General features: G+C 51.7%; 1 protein-coding gene across 9 annotated transcripts in view; it reads right to left on the bottom strand.

Moving 5' to 3' along the window:
* MLXIPL (MLX interacting protein like) overlaps window positions 1-17,733 on the bottom strand; it is a 34,810-nt gene that overhangs the window by 12,254 nt on the left and 4,823 nt on the right. For 5 of the 9 annotated variants that reach the window (XM_038539104.1, XM_038539107.1, XM_038539110.1 and 2 more), the window contains exons 1-2: window positions 5,865-6,211; window positions 1,827-1,933 (exon numbers count right to left, since the gene is read on the bottom strand). In XM_038539104.1, coding sequence (XP_038395032.1) covers window positions 1,827-1,933; window positions 5,865-6,157 — 400 coding nt within the window. In that variant the 5' untranslated portion in view covers window positions 6,158-6,211. Of the gene's footprint in view, window positions 1-1,826; window positions 1,934-5,864; window positions 6,214-6,648; window positions 6,722-17,733 lie in introns of those variants that run through there. The other 4 variants (XM_038539106.1, XM_038539111.1, XM_038539109.1 and 1 more) reach the window with 3 other exon arrangements.

Here is a 17,733-nt window from a genome sequence, read left to right as displayed (position 1 = left end):
GATAAGGAAAATACACACAGAACATGAGCAAGGCGGGGAGCCCAAACAGAAGAGGTGTACAGTGCTCTGGGAGCTCAGAGGACGCCAGGATAATTTGGGGGTGCAGGAAAGGAGGGGGGGTCTTGGAGCCCAGGAACCGGCAGACAGGTGGCAGGTATGAGGGGGATGAGCCAGGCAGCTATCTAGCAGTCCCCACTCCTCTCCCTTTCCCAATAATATAATCACCTTCAGGGAGCCCTTGTGTGTGTCAGGCCCTGTGCTGAGATACGATCTTACTGAAAACTCACAGCAAACCTCAGAGCAGGACCTACTGTTACTCCCACTTTGCAGATAAGTGATCTTCAGCTAGGGAGGCTAGGGACTTTCCCAAGGTCACACAGTGGGAGCATCCTAGAACTTGACTCCAACCCCTCTCTGTCTGACACAGAACCTGGGGTGCTTCCAGCAACTCAGACAGTAGCCAGAGACCAGGGTCTGCCTGTCTGGCTGACGACCCTGGGTGGCATCAGAAATTTTTTCTGCAGAGAGGAGTTGGCATCCCATCCAGCTTTGTTGGGGAGGGGTAGAGAGTGCGGGGGTAGCGGGGGCAGAGTGACTCCTTCTGGCATATCAGCTTCCTGGTTTGGGTAGGGCCCTTCTTACAAGTTCTCAGGTGAGGACTGGAAGCCAGCCAGCTGGGAGCAGTGGAAGGAGCATTGGGCTCAGAGGAGGAAAGCCCTGGACTTCCAACCAGTCACAGCTCTGCTCTTTTTCTGCTCCATGACCCTGAACAAGTTACTGGCCTTCTGGGCCTTACTTGCTCATCCATAAAATGGGGGTAATAATACCTATCTACTTGGGTTGCCAGGAAGCCTCAAATAAGATGGTTTATGAAGTACCAGGTGCCATAGATAAATAGAAACCAGAAAACCCTCCCTCTCTCTGCTTGGATGGAATCCAGTGGAGCCAGGACAGAGAATACTGCATTTGGCCCCTCCTGGCTGTATGTTCCCAGCTCAGGGCAGCCTTTGATCTTGTAGCAAGACTTGACTCAGTCAGACAAGGTCCCAATCCAGGGCCGACTGGTCTGAGGCTGCTCAGTCTCTGCTCCCCTGCTATGGTGGTGGTGGTGATGGTGGGGGCTCATGTCCCCAAATGAATGATTGTGACCTCCTCAATGGTATATCAGATTCAACCATCATTTATTTAGCACCAGCTATTGTGCTTTGTGCCAGGCCCATTCATACCTGTTATCCCCAGGCCAACCAGGAAAAGTAGGACTGTTGGCCTTATTTTATAAAAGAGTAAATAGATTCAGAGAGGTTAGTCACATAGCCTGCGGTCACACAGCCAGCAAGGGCAGAGACTAGGTAGGAAAGAAGCTCTGGGCAACTCCCAAGTCTGCAGGCCCCTCCGCTCTACCACATGGCCTCTCTGGGCCCCCTGTCCCCACCCCCAGTCTCCATGGGGGCACCTCCTAGGGGTTGCATCAGGGTTTCAGTGAAAGGTTGGTAGAGACCCAGGTAAGATCCTTATTTCCTATTTTCGATGTGATGCTATTGGCCCAGACAGCATCTAGCACCTCTTCCTACCCTGGCATTTGAGGTAGTCTGGACTGATGGAATGTAGAAAGGGCCTTGGATTGCCCTGCAAACCTCTGCCCACCTTCCAAAGGGTGACCCTTGCTGTGCCTAGCGTCCCAGTGGAGAGCACCTTTTGGGACACATTCCCTGAGACCCTCTGGAGGTCAGATGCCGGTCCTGGCCCTAAGGGTCGTGGGTGTTTCCTGGGCGCCCGCCCCTCCCACTGCAGCCCCTCTGCTGGGGGGGCCCCTGATGCCCACTCACACTGGATGTACCAGGCCCTCCAGATGGCGTTGTTGAGGCGGATCTTGTCCCGGCAAAGCAGCTTGAGGCCTTTGAAATTCTTCCACTTGGGAGACACCAGCTTGCCACTGTCAGAGGGAGAAGGCTGGGTCAGGCAGGGAGGGTGGGGGGGGGGGGTTTACGGGGGAAGCTAAGAGGGGCCTCCTGCAGGGCTGGCTCCCCGGCTCTTCCGAACACTGAGTACTCATGCATGCGGGCCATCAAAGGGCTCCCCGCTCCCAGAATCCTGCAAATCCTGCCCCACACTCTAACCTGCCTGAAATTCCTACCCTGAGTCTCAGACCTTTAAAAAATATCCCCCAAGGTCCCTGCTAGGAGCCCTTGTATTCTCTGGTGGAAGCTGCTCATTAACCTACCACCAAAACTAAAGCCAGGGCTGAAACCTATTTACCAGGACAATAATGCCAGTGGCCTCACAGACATCTGTCTGTATGCCTGTTCAGGAGGGTTCCCAGACCCATTTCTTACAGAAGGAAACTGAGTGTCAGGAAGCCAAAGGGACATGCCCAAGGTCACTTGGTGGAGATTCATTCAGGCCCTATGGCTTTTCTCCACCTGACTCACTGTCCCCCCAGGGGATGGATAAGGTATGGGGAGGGAGTCTCTAAACCAGAAGTGGCCTCCAAGCAGCCAGCTGCTTTTTCACTGCCCTTCTGGCGTCTGCCCCCTCCAGAGTCCAGGGATGGCAATTTGGCCTGAGCTGGAAGGGATGCCCCTTTCTCAGGGGTGTGTGCACGACAATAGCCATCAGGCTCCAAAGGAAGGCAGTCTGAGATGGTGGTGTGGTAGGCAGTGGGGAGGCAGCACCCTAATCCCGGCCCTAACCCTGACCCTAATCCTAGCAGTCAATCAAATCCATGAGATGGAAGGGCAGACCTGGTGGCTCAGTGGTTTAGCGCTGCCTTTGGCCCAGGGCCTGATCCTGGAGACCAGGGATCGAGTCCCATGTCGGGCTCCCTGCATGGAGCCTGCTTCTCCCTCTGCCTATGTCTCTGCCTCTCTCTCAGTGTGTGTCTCATGAATAGACAAAATCTTTAAAAAAAAAAAAAAAAAAAAAAAAAAAGAAGGGCTCTACACACAGGTGAGGGACTTGATTCTCACAGTCAGGATGTGCTAGACACAGGCGGAGTGTACCACCCCTAAGGAGCTGACCTGGGAGGTCAAGATGCTCAGCATCTATACCCCCACTGGTCCCTCCCTTCTCCCTCCCTCCTCATGGTCCACAAGCCAAGGCTGGACACCAGCCCCCTCTGGCCCACCTTTTCCAACCCTTGCTCACATGGGAGGCTGAGGCCCCAAGGCTTAGTTTTTCAGAACACCAGGTCTGCTTTCTTCTGAGGCTTCTCCCTCATCTTGGGGGTATGGGGTGGGGGGATGGCAATCTGACTCCTACAACCCTTTCAGTGCATGGGTCACTGGGTCCCCTCTCCTCTCTGGTCTCCAAGCTCCTGTGTTTGTTTTTGGGCAGGGAGTGGGGAGGACTGCTATCCCAGGGTACCACAGGCCTCATTACCCAAATAGGGTACATAAGCCCATGCCTGCTGGCTGGCCCCCCTCCCTCCTAAGTTAGATAAACACCATCTGTCTAGTAGGGAGTCATGGATGGGGTGCACTGATACCTCCTGGGCCAGCTTCTTCTGTGGCACCTGGGGGAGACTCCTGAGTTTGCTGCCCCTGCCTGTATCCCAGCAACCTCTCAGCCCACCCTGATCACCCAGTGCCCCATGCCCAGCCTGCCTGCCCTCTTTCAATTTCCCAGCCAAGGCTATAATGTTTGCAGCCAAGGCAGTGGTGCTCGGGAAGATGAGATGGTGACAACATCCAAGTCCTGAAGGGAAGGATTTGGTCTGCACCAGGCTTATTGGCTAGGAGGGGAGGAGAGGTTCCCAGCCTGGGAAAAAAGCTTGGCACTAGGGTTCAAGGGCTTATGACCACCAGGAAGTCTGGAAATCTCAGAGATGGGTTGGAGAAAGCCTAGGACGCTTAGTTCAGCCCCACCCCCCACCCCCTACTGCGTCTTCAGTCTATCTTACCGGAATTCCCTGAGAGTCTCTCTGACAGGGTCCTGCTTGGTCTCTCCCCAAGGTCATGCTTTCTGTAACTAGCCAGCTCTGACCACAAACAAGTGTTTTCTTGGAACTTCCAGAACCTGTATCCCTGGGGCTTCTACCCACAGAATTGTGGACTATGCACCTCTTCCTAGAAGAGGAGTCCTCTGTCTGCCCACAGTGCCTGCTGAGGATGAAAGCTGGCCAGGCAGCCTGTGGACCCCTTGCCTTGCTGTCCTTTCCCATCCAGTCACTCTCTGGGTCACCCTGGCTTCCCCAACACACTCCCTACCAGGGGACACCTATAATTAGGGGTATTCAAGGGCTAAAACACTCTCTCAGGCTGAACCTCAGATTTTTTCCTCTACCAAACAGAGGGAAGCCCAAGTCTCCTCTAGTACTGAGCCACCTCCATCCCTGGAGCTTGGGCTGCAACAGAGACGGAATATTCTGGGTGTTAGGGAGAAAGCACAGCCCTCTCCTCCCCAGCTCCCCTGGGTCACATCAGGTTCTAGTCAGCCTCTTGGTGGGGGCAGTTCTTGGAGTGTGCTCTGGCCCCAAACTTGCCTCTTCCCCTGAATCTCCCCTTTTGGCCACCCATGGTCTGGGGTTGGATGGGATTTGGTATAAAACAGGAAGCTGAAGTTGGGAGCAGCTGAGAAATGGGGAGCGCTGAGAGAGCCCCGGGAGGAGGGGTGCCCACATTCGGTGTACCAGGACCTTAAATGCCCTGTCCCAGTCGGTCCCGTGATGTCCCAGGAGGCGGGGGAAGGGAAGAAAGGGACGGGAATTTGAACTTTCCTCATCGGTCCGGCGCCCTGGACGATCAGGTTGCAACATGACCTGGGCCCGGGGCCAGAGCGTGTGGGCCAAGGTTACATCGCTTCCAGCCAATGGGGTCGCGGCCGGGCTGCCGGTGGGGGGTGGGCAACACCCCCCGCAATCCCCACCCCAGCCCGGGCTCCCAGTCGGAGCTTCAAGGGCCGTTCTGTGTCCAGCGGTTCTCAGTAGGGGAGGAGGCGCCGCAGAGGAAAAGGAATATTTGCACAGAGAAAAGATCAAGGCCGGCCGATCCCCCTTTCACCTCCACGGTTTTCGGTTGATAATTTATCCTGGCCCCTCCGCTCCTGGGAACTTTGCTCCAGGGCACTGGGCCAGAACCCGGGTTCGCGTCCTCCCCTGGGACGCAGGCGTGGAGCCGGGGCGGGGCGCAGTCTGCGCGGTCTGCGGCGGAGCAGGGGTCCTGGGCAGCGTCAGGCGCTCAGCCTCGCGGCGCCCCGGGTCGGCGAGCCCTGGCCTCCCGGGCCCCGACCCCACGCGGCGTGCAGCACCCCCTGCCGGGCGACCGCTGGGAAACCGTGCCAGCTGCGCCCCCCTGGGTCCGCCCGGGGCACCCTTCTCCCGCCACCCTCGACCTAGCAGGTCCAGAACAGATGTCCCGGCAACTGGGGAGTGCGGGGTGGACGAGCGACTGGGAGTCGGGGCCATCGTGGGCGTGAGGGGTGTCGGCAGGGAGCAGGCATGGAGTGGGCCTGGGCCGGCGGCTGCGCAGGGAGTGGAGGGCTGCGGTGGCTGGGTGGGGAGTGACCGCCAGAGTGGAGGGTGGGGATGGCTTGGGGTCCTGAGGGTGCGAGGGATGCCCTGGCGTTCCTCTGGGGGCAGACGAGTCGGGACGGGAGAGGGGCCCGAGGTGGGCCTCCGGCGGTCGGGGTGGAGGGCAGGCGGTCGGTGCCCTGGCGGGGAGTGCGGGCGGTGAGCCACGGAAACCTGCAGGTGCGCGCTCCGGGCGGAGGGCTGGGCCGCGGTGGGAGGACGCTCGGGGCCGGGGCAGAGGGGTGTCCAGGGCGTGGTCGGAGTCTCCGAGAGTTTGGGGCCAGGTCGGGTGTCCGGGGCCCCAGCGCGTGGTCCCGCCACGGAGGGCCGAGGCTGTCGGGCCCGGAGCCGCCCTCACCTGTAGGCCAGGCTCATGCACTCGAAGAGGCGGGTGAGTGTGGGGTCGATGCTGCGCGGCCCGAAGTCTGCGGGCCCCATGGGCCCCTCCTGGTCGCGCCGCCGGGGCAGCGAGTCGCTGTGCGGCGACGACACCATGAAGTGACCGCTGTGGATGACCTGCGAGCGGAGCAGCCCGCCCGCGCTGCGCCGGGCACTCGGGTCCTCCGAGTCTGTGTCTGAGTCCGAGTCTTGGCTGGGGACCCCCCGTGGGCCGTGCAAGCCCGCGGCCAGACCCGCCAACGCCCCGGCCATGGCTTTCGTCGCCGCCGCCTCGCCCCAGCTCGCGGGAGCCGCCAGCGCCGCAGGCGAGGTCCGACTGGCCTCATTAGCATGGCCCCGCCCCTCCGGCGCAACAGGTCGTTCGAGGGGCGGGGCCTCCTGAGCGGGCGGGGCGGGGCGGGGCTCAAATTAGCATAATCAACACACTAGTGTGAGCGCCCGCGTCCCCACTCTACCTGTGGGTCTAGAGTTTGGAAGAGGAAGAAGAGATCCTTATCTCCCCTCCCGCCCTTCCTTTTGGGGTGCCCTTACTTCGTCCGAAAGGGGTCTCAAGAAGAGTTCATTATCAGTCGTTCACAGCTGAGCCTGAAAGCGCCTCAGTGCCTGGCGTTCCTTGCTTCTAGGGTCCCACCCCCCACCGCTTAACGCCCCTTACCTTAACTACACCCCTCCCTCCCCGCCCTCTCTATCTCTCGGCTCACATTCACTCCCTCTCAGTCCTGCACACAGCTGGAAGCACCCACCTCTCAGAAGTCTTGTGTGGCCTGGCCCACGGGAAGGTCTCAGCACCCCCAGTTGCCATTATGATCATCACTACACCTGCACAGAGGCCCCAGAGGATTAATGAGTGTGAATCCAGTGGCGGTGGGTGACAGGTGGCAAAGTGGAGCCTTGGTCACCCTCCCCTGGCATCCTCCAGGCAGGCCACCTGTTCAACAGCTCTGAGCACCCCTTCTCCCGGGCACTGAGGTCCAGCTCCTGTCCCTGCTCTCACCCTAAGAACATGAACTGGGGTGTTTGATCTGAGGCACTCACACTGTCACCTCACTGGCATCTTTAACAGTCCTCAGAGCTGGGATTCTTGCCCCATGTCAGGGGGTGTCACCAGAGTCCACAGAAGTGGAAACACATTCCGAGTAGCTACAGAGGGCCAGCTATAAACCAATCTAGAATTCCAGACTTCCCAACCAGGGCTATCTCTGATGGGGGATTGGAGGGGTAGAGGCCAAAGCTAACCTCCCTAGGTTTGGTGGGAGGTGTGACCTATGTCCGGTCACAGGAGGGAAAGAGGGGGAGGTGGTCAGCTGGGGCTGGAAGCTCAGAAAAGGTTCTATGAGTGTTTCCTCCATGCCCAGGCTCCCGAAATCAAATGGCAGTGCTTCAAGGGCCCTTGTGACCATCTGAGGCGCTGAAATGACATCCCAGGCTGCTCACAGGCCTACCTTCCCACCCACCCATGTCCCTTGGCCAGATACCTCTCCCTGGCACAGTCACCTCTTGGTCCCTGGAGCCACAGGTGCTATCTTCCCTTGTCCCCTGATGTTCTCTACAAGGGGTGCATTCTCTCTGCTCATCTCAGCCACATTCTGGGGCCTCAGGTGCCCACCTCAGCTGGCCTCTTCTGGAGAGAGAGCCATTCCTAAGTGGCTTTATTGGGATCCTTGGCACAGAGACCAACAGAGCTATTCCTTATCCCTGTGTGCCTGTCTGGCTTTGCCCCTGGCCTGTGGGCCCTGATGCAGCACTATTCCTCCGGTGTCTGAACCCCCATGCTGAGCATGCAGGGACTTGGGGGGAATGCAGGGAGAAGGGCATGACAATAAGCAGAACTGGTGGCCACTGTGCAGGACAGGGGTGGGAAATAGGGCTCCTCTCCCTTGGAGACTCTTAGCTTCAGGTACCCTGGCTTAAGCAGAGATCTGAATTGATCCTCACTCTGCCACTAATTCCATGAATGACCCTGGGCAAATCTCTGTCTTCCTGGGGCTCTTTCTCTCTACCTATAAAATGAGGCAGTTGAATTCAGTGATTTCTTAGGATTCTGTAACTGTCAACACCCTTGGTTCTGAGTCTGTGCTACAGTGTCCCAACTCACCCCACTATGCTCCCACTGGTCTCCTGTCCCCAGGATAAAATCTCAGAATTGTCTCCTATGGTTCAAGAGACTTTCCCGAGAGTTGAGTCTCAGTAGGGTGGATTATATGTCTCCCCATTTCTCTTCCTTTCCCCAGCCATCACTTGGCTCTCAACAAGCACCTGCAACCTGTTCTTGCCCTCCTCAGGGCCTGATAATACCTTTGGGGGATGGAGTCCCAAAAAGACAATCATCCTGTGTGTAAATCAAAACAAAACAACATGACATTGTACAATAAATGCAAGGACGTTCACAAATTCTGATTCTCCCATGACAATGCCTTCAATTAGAATGAATATATATACACTAAATTTAAAAATATATGTATCTCTCCATTACTAAATTTTTTTTAAAAGAAAAAGTTTGGGGCAGCCCGGGTGGCTCAGTGGTTTAGTGCCACCTTCAGCCGGGGTGTGATCCTGGAGACCCAGGATGGAGTCCCATGTCAGGCTCCCTGCATGGAGCCTGCTTCTCCCTCTGCCTGTGTCTCTGCTTCTCTCTCTCTCTCTCTCTCTCTCTCTCTCTTTCTCTCTGTGTGTGTCTCTCATGAATAAATAAATAAAATCTTTAAAAAAAAAGTTTAGGGCAGCCCGGTGGCTCAGCGGTTTAGCGCCACCTTTGATCCAGGGCGTGATCCTGGAGACCTGGGATGGAGTCCCATGTCAGGCTCCCTGCATAGAGCCTGCTTCTCCCTCTGCCTGTGTCTCTGCCTCTCTATCTCTCTATGTGTGTCTCTATGAATGGATAAATAAAATCTTAAAAAAAAAAAAAAGAGCTGTCTTAAAAAAAAAAAGTTTAAATACTCCAAGCTTGGGGTGCCTGGCTAGCTCAGTTGGCTAAGCGTCTACCTTTGGCTCAGGTCATGATCAGGATCCTGGGATTGAGCCCTGCCTCATCAGGCTCCCTGCTCAGTGGGGAATCTGCTTCTCTCTCTCTCCTTGCTCCTCATCCCCCATGTATGTGTGCGCCGTGTGTGCGTTCTCTCAAAATAAAATCTTTTATTTTTAAAGATTATTTATTTATTTGTTTGTTTGTTTGTTTGTTTATGATAGACACAGAAAGACAAAGAGAGGCAGAGACACAGGCAGAGGGAGAAGCAGGTTCCATGCTGGGAGCCCGATGCGGGACTTGATCCTGGGTCTCCAGGATCATGCCCTGGGCCAAAGGCAGGCGCCAAACAGCTGAGCCACCCAGGGATCCCTCTCAAAATAAAATATTTTTAAAAACTTTTTAAAAAATAATAAATCAAAGCTCCAAGCTTGCTAGGGACCTGAATGTATGCTTCATCTGCCTTGTCCAGCCTCCCCCAATCATTATACCTAACCATATTTGAAGTAAGTTATATTACCTCCATTTTTCAGTTGAAGAAACAGGCTCAGGGAGGGGAGCCATTTGCTCAAGTTCCCACAGTGAGAAAGGGCAGAGCCAGGTCTGACTGTGAAATCCAGGCTTCTTCACTCATAAGGCTGCCACTCTCTCCTCTCCTCTCCTGCCACCTGGGCTGCCCGGGCTCTCCCCTCTTTTTTTTTTTTTTTTTTTTTAAGATTTAATTTATTTATTCATGAGAGACAGAGAGAAGGGGAGAGAGAGCATGGACAGGGGAGGCAGCAGAGGGAGAGGGAGAAGCAGGCTCCCCTCTGAGCAGGGAATCTGATGCGGGGACTTGATCCCAGGACCTCAAGATCACGACCTGAGCCAAAGGCAGATGCTTAACCAACTGAGCCACACAGGCGCCCCACTCTCTCCTTTTAAATGCTTCTACCTGTAGTCAACTGGAAAAGTCAAACCAACTGGTGGCATGGGGGCCCTGGAATGCCTAGATGTGGGCATAGCCAGTTCAAGGTCCCCTTGCCCAGATGACAGTGCAGGCTCGTGTGAGGTGGCCTGGCTCACCCTGGTGCTCCCTTTCCCATCTGGCCTCTGTCACCCACTGCCCAGCATTTACAGCCTCTCTCTACAGCCAAGTCTTGTTCGCAGCCCACAGACCCAGGACCAGGTCTGGATTGGCTTGTGAAGTCCTGACTGGCAATCCTGCTTGACACCACACCTGCCCAGTGTCCCAGCCTTAGTTGGTGGGATCCCTCCCCCAGACTGCCCCTCCTCATCGGGGAAGTTTGCCCAAACTAGCAATGCCACTTCCACCTCCAACATCCTCCTGGAGTTCCCACAACCCTACTCCAACACAAATTTTAATTGCATTTGGCAATTAAGTCCCAGGGAGGGGTGCACATTCCTCCCTGTCCCACTAGATGGCGAATAGTCCGAATCGCAGAATTATAGTTCTCTCTATAGACCAGTTTCCTCCAAGTGCAAACATGCAAATGGGTTTTTGTTGAATGAATGAGTTTAGGCTATATCTGTCTACTAACTGTGCTCTATCCATCCATCCATCCATCCATCCATCCATCCATCCACACAAACAGATGGCATTTACTAAGTGTATATTATGTGCCTGTTCCAGTGCTGGGTATTTCACTTTTACAAAAGTTAAAAAACACAGAAAAGCAAAGATTTGGCACTTGTAATATCCAAAGAAAAAGTAGATTAGCAGCTGCCCAGAGTTGGGAAGAGTTGGGTGTGGAGAAATGGAATGACTGCTAATGGGTATGGTATTTCTTTTTGGGGTGATGAAAATGTTCTAGAATGAGATAGTGGTGATACTTTCGTAACTCTGTGGCTATACTAAAAGCCACTGAAAAAGAATGAGTTGATATAAGTGTATTATATCTCTGAAAAATCAGGCACTTTTAGACATTCTATTTCCTGGTAGGCATTTCCTCAACTGTGCATTGTGTGGATGTGTTAGTATGGTCATGACCATTTTACAGAAGGGGAAACTGAGGTTTGGAGTGATTCAGAGTGCTGTTGTGAGAATTGACTATAAATGGCTAATGTTGGTGGAGCCTAACCTAACCTGTCTATGGAATCTTCATAACAGTTCCTTGAGCTGTTTCAACTCATTTCAACTCATCTTGTAGACAACGAAACAGGCTTGCCAAAGGTCACAAGTAAGAAGAGAGCTGAGAGTCAAACACGGTCAATTTGATGCCAGCCTGCCCACAGGAACCTATATTCTCACATTAGGACTAGTGATCTTTCAGGAGGACATGGTGCCAGCAGAACCTCATCCATACTCCTGCCAGGTTAACTTGGCACAATCACTTTGGAAAACTGTTTGTCAGTACCTGTTAGAGCTGAAATCTGCATCCCTTATAACCCAGCATGTGTATATGTGCACCAAAAAACATGCACATGACTATTCATACAGCAATATTCCTATCAGTTTGGTACTGGAAACAACCAAATGTTTATCACAGGTGAATGGATACATGCCTGGTGGTATAGCCGCACTACAGATTTTTTTTTTTTTTTTATGATAGTCACACAGAGAGAGAGAGAGAGAGGCAGAGACATAGGCAGAGGGAGAAGCAGGCTCCATGCACAGGGAGCCTGACGTGGGATTCGATCCCGGGTCTCCAGGATTGAGCCCTGGGCCAAAGGCAGGCGCCAAACCGCTGCGCCACCCAGGGATCCCCGCACTACAGAATATTAACACAGCAATGGGAATAAACACGCTACAACCGAATGCAACCATATGGATGCATCTCACTGATCATACATTGAACAAAAGAAGCCTGACATGGAAGTGTATGTGCTGTAAGGCTTCATTTATATAAAGCTCCAAAACAAGCTGATCTGTGATTTAGGAGTCAAGTTAGTGTTAACTTTGAGGTGACAGGAGGGATCAAGAAGAGGCTTCCTGGGATGCTGCTAACATTTTGTTTCTGTATCTGGGTTCAGGTTCCATGGGTACATTGGCTGTGAATATTCAACAAGCTGGATACTTATGATGTATATACTCTTTTAAAAAAAAAAGATTTGGGCAGCCCCGGTGGCGCAGCGGTTTAGCGCCGCCTGCAGCCCGGGGTGTGATCCTGGAGACCTGGGATCGAGTCCCACATCGGGCCTGCATGGAGCCTGCTTCTCCCTCTGTCTGTGTCTCTGCCTCTCTCTCGCTCTCTCTGAATGAATAAATAAATAAATCTTTAAAAAAAAATAAAAATAAAAAAAGATTTTATGTATTTATTTGAGAAAGAGAAGTGAGGGTGAAAGAGAGAGAACACAGCAGGGGGCAGGAGAGAAGGAGAGGAAGAAGCAGACTCCCCACTGAGCAGGGAGCCCAACACAGGGCTAGTTCCCAGGAACTGTGAGATTATGACCTGAACTGAAGACAGACACTTCACCAACTGAGCTGCCCAGGTGCCCCTGTAAATGTATTGTTCATACATTTTTTTAAATTATGAAAATATCAAGTAAAAATAAATCCTATGTCAACAACCCCTGGGCCCATTAAGAAGCACTGATTTTTGTGCTCTGTGAGAGAGGAGGAGGAGATACAGAGGAGGAGGTACCACAGAGTAGAGATAAAGTGAGCATCAGCTACTTCCACTCGTCTATTCACTGGTGAATCTATCTGTGTACGTAGCCATTTACCTGCCCATCCATCCGTCCGTCCATCCACCCATCCTCCAGTAGTCAATCTGCCCACCTATCTGTCCATTCGTCACCTGTATGTCCATTCATCATCTGCCAACCCATCCATCTATCTCTTCCATCCACCTATTTATCCACCCATCTCGTACCAGTCTTTCCATCTGTCCATCCTTCCTTCCATCTACACATCTACCTAACCTTCCATCTCTTCATCTGTTTCCCACCCAAGTACCCCCTGAGCTGCCCATCCACCACACATACTACTTGCCTGCTGGTATCATGCCCTAGGTTAAGCCAGGGGTATTGAAGCAAGGGGATGCTGAGACACTTATCACATGATTCCTGCCCCTAGGCAACTCAGCATGGGAGACTGAGGCATGCCCATCAGAGATTCAGAATGGGGGCAGAAATAGTGCCCAGGACTGTGAAAGTTCAGTGGAGGGAGGGCTGACTTGCAGCACATGGGGCAGTGGTCAGAGAAGGCTTTCTAGAAGGTATGCTTGAGATGGGCCTTGAAAGACAAAGTGGGTGTCACACATGCAGAGAGGGGAGAAGGTGTTCTAGGAGGGAACAGCAGGGGTAATGGCAGGTCTGTGGAATCACAGAGTGGCAAATCATTCAAGTGGCTGGGGTGAAAGCAGGGTGCTAGCTGCCTACAAAGCTGCTGTGCTCCCCTCCCCTGACCCTACCCCCAAAGCCCAGGTCCAATGGTCACTGAGGCTTCTGCACCAGTGCCACTCGAAGTATGACCCATGGACCACTGCCAGGCCATGGATTCCCTTACCAGTTCATGACAAGATGAATATATAAGTTGAGAACAAATGTTTAGGAACCATATTAATTTTTTTAAAGATTTATTTATTCATGAGAGACACAGAGAGAGAGGCAGAGACACAGGCTGAGGGAGAAGCAGGCTTCATGCAGGGAACCCGATGTGGGACTTGATCTCGGGACTTTGGGATCATGCCCTGTGCCAAAGGCAGACGCTGAGCCACCCAGGTGTCCCTAGAACCATATCAATTTAATAGAGCAATCTGATACCTGTTGAATATAATAATAAAACACTAGGCCAAAGATGCCTGGGTGGTTCAGTGGTTGAGTGTCTGCCTTCAGCTCAGGGTGTGGTCCCGGACACCTAGGATCAAGTCCCACATTGGCTCCCCTCGGGAGCTTGCCTCTCCCTTTGTCTGTGTCTCTGCCTCTCAGTGTCTGTCATGAATAAATAAATAAAATCTTTAAAAACAAAAAACACTAGGCTTATAGTTTATTTCTTCAGTTGAATTTTTCTTTCCTTTTTTGTTTTTAAAGATTTTATTTATTTGAGAAAGAGAGAGAGCAAGTGCATGAGTATGGAGGAGGGGCAGAGGGAGAGGGAGAAGCAGACTCCCTCTTGAGCAGGGAGCCTAACACTGTGGATCTCAGGTTCCCAGGATCATGACCTGAGCTGAAGGCAGCCGACTGAGCCTCCCAGGTGCCCCTCTTCAACTGAGTTTTTCTAGTAATTCATTTTTTATTGTATTTTGCATACTTACACATCCATGGCAGATTAAAAACAAAAATGGGCCCTTTGCCCATTTCATTTGGGCTGCAAGTAGTTTGAGAAACACTGGTAGACAATACATATTCTTTGCCAAAGTGGCTTCTTGGTCATTATCTCATTTCTCTGAGAGCGGGGCTGGGTGAGAACTTTCATCTCCATTTTACAGCACGACTGGCTGAGGTGCTCACAGATGGCCAGGAGGCAGGGCAGAGATTTGAGCCCATGGCTGACATCACGGCAGGCAGCCCCTGGTGAGCTTCTGCCCCAGGTGGGAGGGCCCAGGGGAGGAAGAGAGAAACAACTGGAGAAAGACCAGCAGACAGGCTGGGAACCTGGATGCAGAGCCTATCCCAGAGTATCTGTGACTGAGGGAGGACAGGAAGAGGAGATTGGACAGGTCAGTCTGGCCTTCCCCAGACGATTCTAGAAGAACCAGGCCAGGTCCCTGGTATCTGGGGGAATGTGCAGTGAGGTTAGTTTCAGGCCCAGCCCGCTTCAGTCTCTTCTCTGTCTTCTTCCCTCTTTTCCTTCTGAGACAACCACCACCACCACCACCATGCACACACACCAGCCCTGCATCATGCAGCTTCCCATCCACATGTGCTTCCAAAGCCTGCCCAAAGTTGAGCCAACAAAACCACCAGTCTCTGTCTCGTCCTCGGCAGGAACCACAGCATGTTTATATGCTTCACTCCTCTTGTCCCTCAAGGAGACTCGATGAACAGGGATTATGATTACTTGGTTTATATGAGGGAACAGGCTGAGAGAAGTTAAGTTATTTGCTTAAGGTTACAGAGCAAGTAATTTAAGGCTCTAATTCCTGACCCTGTAGCTTTTTTTTAAAGATTTTATTTATTTATTTATTTGAGAGAGAGAGAGAGAGCATGAGCAGGGTAAGGGGCAGAGGAAGAAGCAGATTCCCTGCTAAGTGGGGAATCTGATATGGGGCTCGATCCAAGGACTCAGGGATTGTGACTTGAGCCAAAGGCAGAGGCTTAACCCACTGAGCCACTTTGACCCTGTACTTTTTGACTAGTTGACTATTGGAGAGGAAAGGGGAGCCATTTCCAGAGTACAGCCCATGGTGGGGGTGGGGGGCTAATGTGCAGGGATAGCTGGGAAGGAAGAAATCAGTGGTGTGACCAGAGGGGTTATCTGTCTGGAAACTTCACCTTCTCCAACACTTTGGCTGCCTCCAGGCAGCCTTAAAACCCCATCCCAGGCTAGAAAAAAGCAGAAATGATGTGAGTGGGGCAACATGTCTTTTCCCTAGTCTGTTGGTGAACAAGTAACATGCAAATGTTATTTTTGGATGACTATTTGGCAAAATCTGTTATACCAAAAAACATTTCTACTCCTTGACTCCTTAGGTTCAATTGCAGGAATCTATCCTATAAAATGTTTCTTTTTCTTTTAAAAAAATATTTTATGTATTTATTCATGAGAAACACACAGAGAAAGAGGCAGAGACATAGGCAGAGGGAGAAGCAGGCTCCATGCAGGGAGCCCAATGCGGGACCCCGGGGATCACGCCCTGAGCCAAAGGCAGATGCTCAACCACTGAGCTACCCAGGCATCCTCTATAAAATGTTTCTAATCTGTAAAAATATTTCCTGGAGCACCTGCCTGGCTAAGTCGGTACAGCATGTGACTTTTGACCTTGGGGTTGTGAATTTGGGACCCACATTGGGGATAGAGATTACTTAAAAGTAAAATCTTTAGGGGGCTCCCACGTGGCACAGTTGGTTGGGTGTCCAATCTTGGTTTTGGCTCTAGGCATGATCTCAGTTTCATGAGATGGAGCCCCCACATCAGGCTCCACACTCACTGCAGAGAGCTGTGAGTCTCTCTCTCCCTCTCCTCCAGCTCCTCCTGCTCATGCTCTCTCTTTCTCTAAGATAAGCAAATCTTTAAAAAAATAAAATAAATAAAATATTTTAAAATAAAAATGTTTCCCTAATATGCAAAGATATATGGGGATGTTCCTTACGGCATTGTTTATAATTCTAAGGAACAGGAAAATGGTTGAATAAATATTGCAAATCCCTATGGCAGAAAACTAGGTAGCTGTTAGCAACCTTGTCTGTAAAATGGAGATGAAAAAGTATCTTCCTCTCACAATTTTTATGAGGATTAAGTGAATCAATACCTCTAAAGTTCTCAGATGGTAAATGCTAGCTATCATCATTATCATGAAAGTGTAGAAATAGTAAAAGATAGATAAAAAGCAATGATGACTTAAGAAGGAAGTTACAAAATAATGTGTGAAGTGTGATCTCATTTGAGTAGAAACTAATAATAGTGAACATTCACATATGGAAAGAGAAGGAAAGTCTGGACATATAGGCACCAAACTATGGCACTGGTGGTCTTTATGGGAGGTGGGAAACAGACATTCGCTTGTAAATTTCCATTAATGTCGAAGTTGTATAAGACTGTGCATGACTTTTGAAACAAGAAAAAGAAAATTCTCCAAGAAAGTAAAGAAGAGGAGTGAGCATAGTAGATGATGGCATGGGAACCCCTTCCTTTCTTCTTGAGGACCCAAAAGTCCACAGATCAAAGCTGTCCAAACAAATGAAAAAGTGTCCCTGATAGGCTAACCAGACATGGGGGAAAGGGAAGGGGAAGGTGCAGCCTCCTGCCCCAGCTCCTCTTGAATACTATTTCTCAATCTAGGGAGCCCAAGGACGCCATGGGGGACATTTTCTCTTTAGGGCACAAGGCTCAGGAGACTGGCTTATCAGGTCCCTATGGGTCATCTCAGGCAAACCATTCACCCTCTCTGGGCTTCACCTGCCCTCCCTGTAACACAGGCAGAAGCAGACTAACCTCTAGGTATGTTGTGAGCAGCCAGGGAGGAGAACGTGGTAACTGAGCAGTGCACAATGGGGGTCAGCTAGGAGATGAGTTTTTGCCAAGAAGAACCATCATGCCAAGAGTCTGTCAGTCTACAAAAATGTCACTGGCCACCATTTACCAATGGACAATTTTTACTCCCAAAACTTCTGACACCAAATGTCTTTGCCAACATCACTTTTCTCCAACACAGGCTGAGTGTCCTATGATTTAGTTACATTCTGACACTATCTACTAGGAGTTAGTATCCAGTCCTACAAGGTAAAGGCTCAGTCCCACAAGTCTGTCTCAATTGCAGACACCAACCCAAGTCTGGGTTATCACTTGTATCACCGACCACTATAAATCAGGCGATCCCAGCACCCCTCCTTTACCCCTCCTTTAGGCACTCCAGTTTGCTGGAAAGGCTCACAGAACTCAAGAAGACACTTTGCTTGCATTTACCATTTCATCGTAAAGGATACAACCCAGGAAAGCCAAATGGAAGAGAGGCACAAGGCAAGGTATGAAAGGTGGGGGAATGCATGGGGCATCCGTGCCCCCTCCAGGAGTACTACCCTCCCAGCACCTCGATGTGTTCACCAATCCAGAGCTGTCCGGACTCCTTCATTTAGGAGTTTTTAAGGAGGTTTCATTAGGTAGGCATGATTAAGTCACTGGTTATTGGTGATTGAACTCAATCTCCAGCCCCACTCTCCTCCAGAGAGATGGAGGGTGGGGCTGAAAGTTCCAACCTTCTAAATCCACCTTGATCTCCTTGGTGACTAACTTCCACCCGGAAACTATGAGGGGCCGCCAGCC

Source organism: Canis lupus, chromosome 6, assembly GCF_011100685.1.
Source record: "Canis lupus familiaris isolate Mischka breed German Shepherd chromosome 6, alternate assembly UU_Cfam_GSD_1.0, whole genome shotgun sequence".
NCBI lineage: Eukaryota > Metazoa > Chordata > Mammalia > Carnivora > Canidae > Canis > Canis lupus.
The sequence above is the reverse complement of the archived record's forward strand: the minus strand, read 5'-3'. Positions and strand labels throughout refer to the sequence as shown.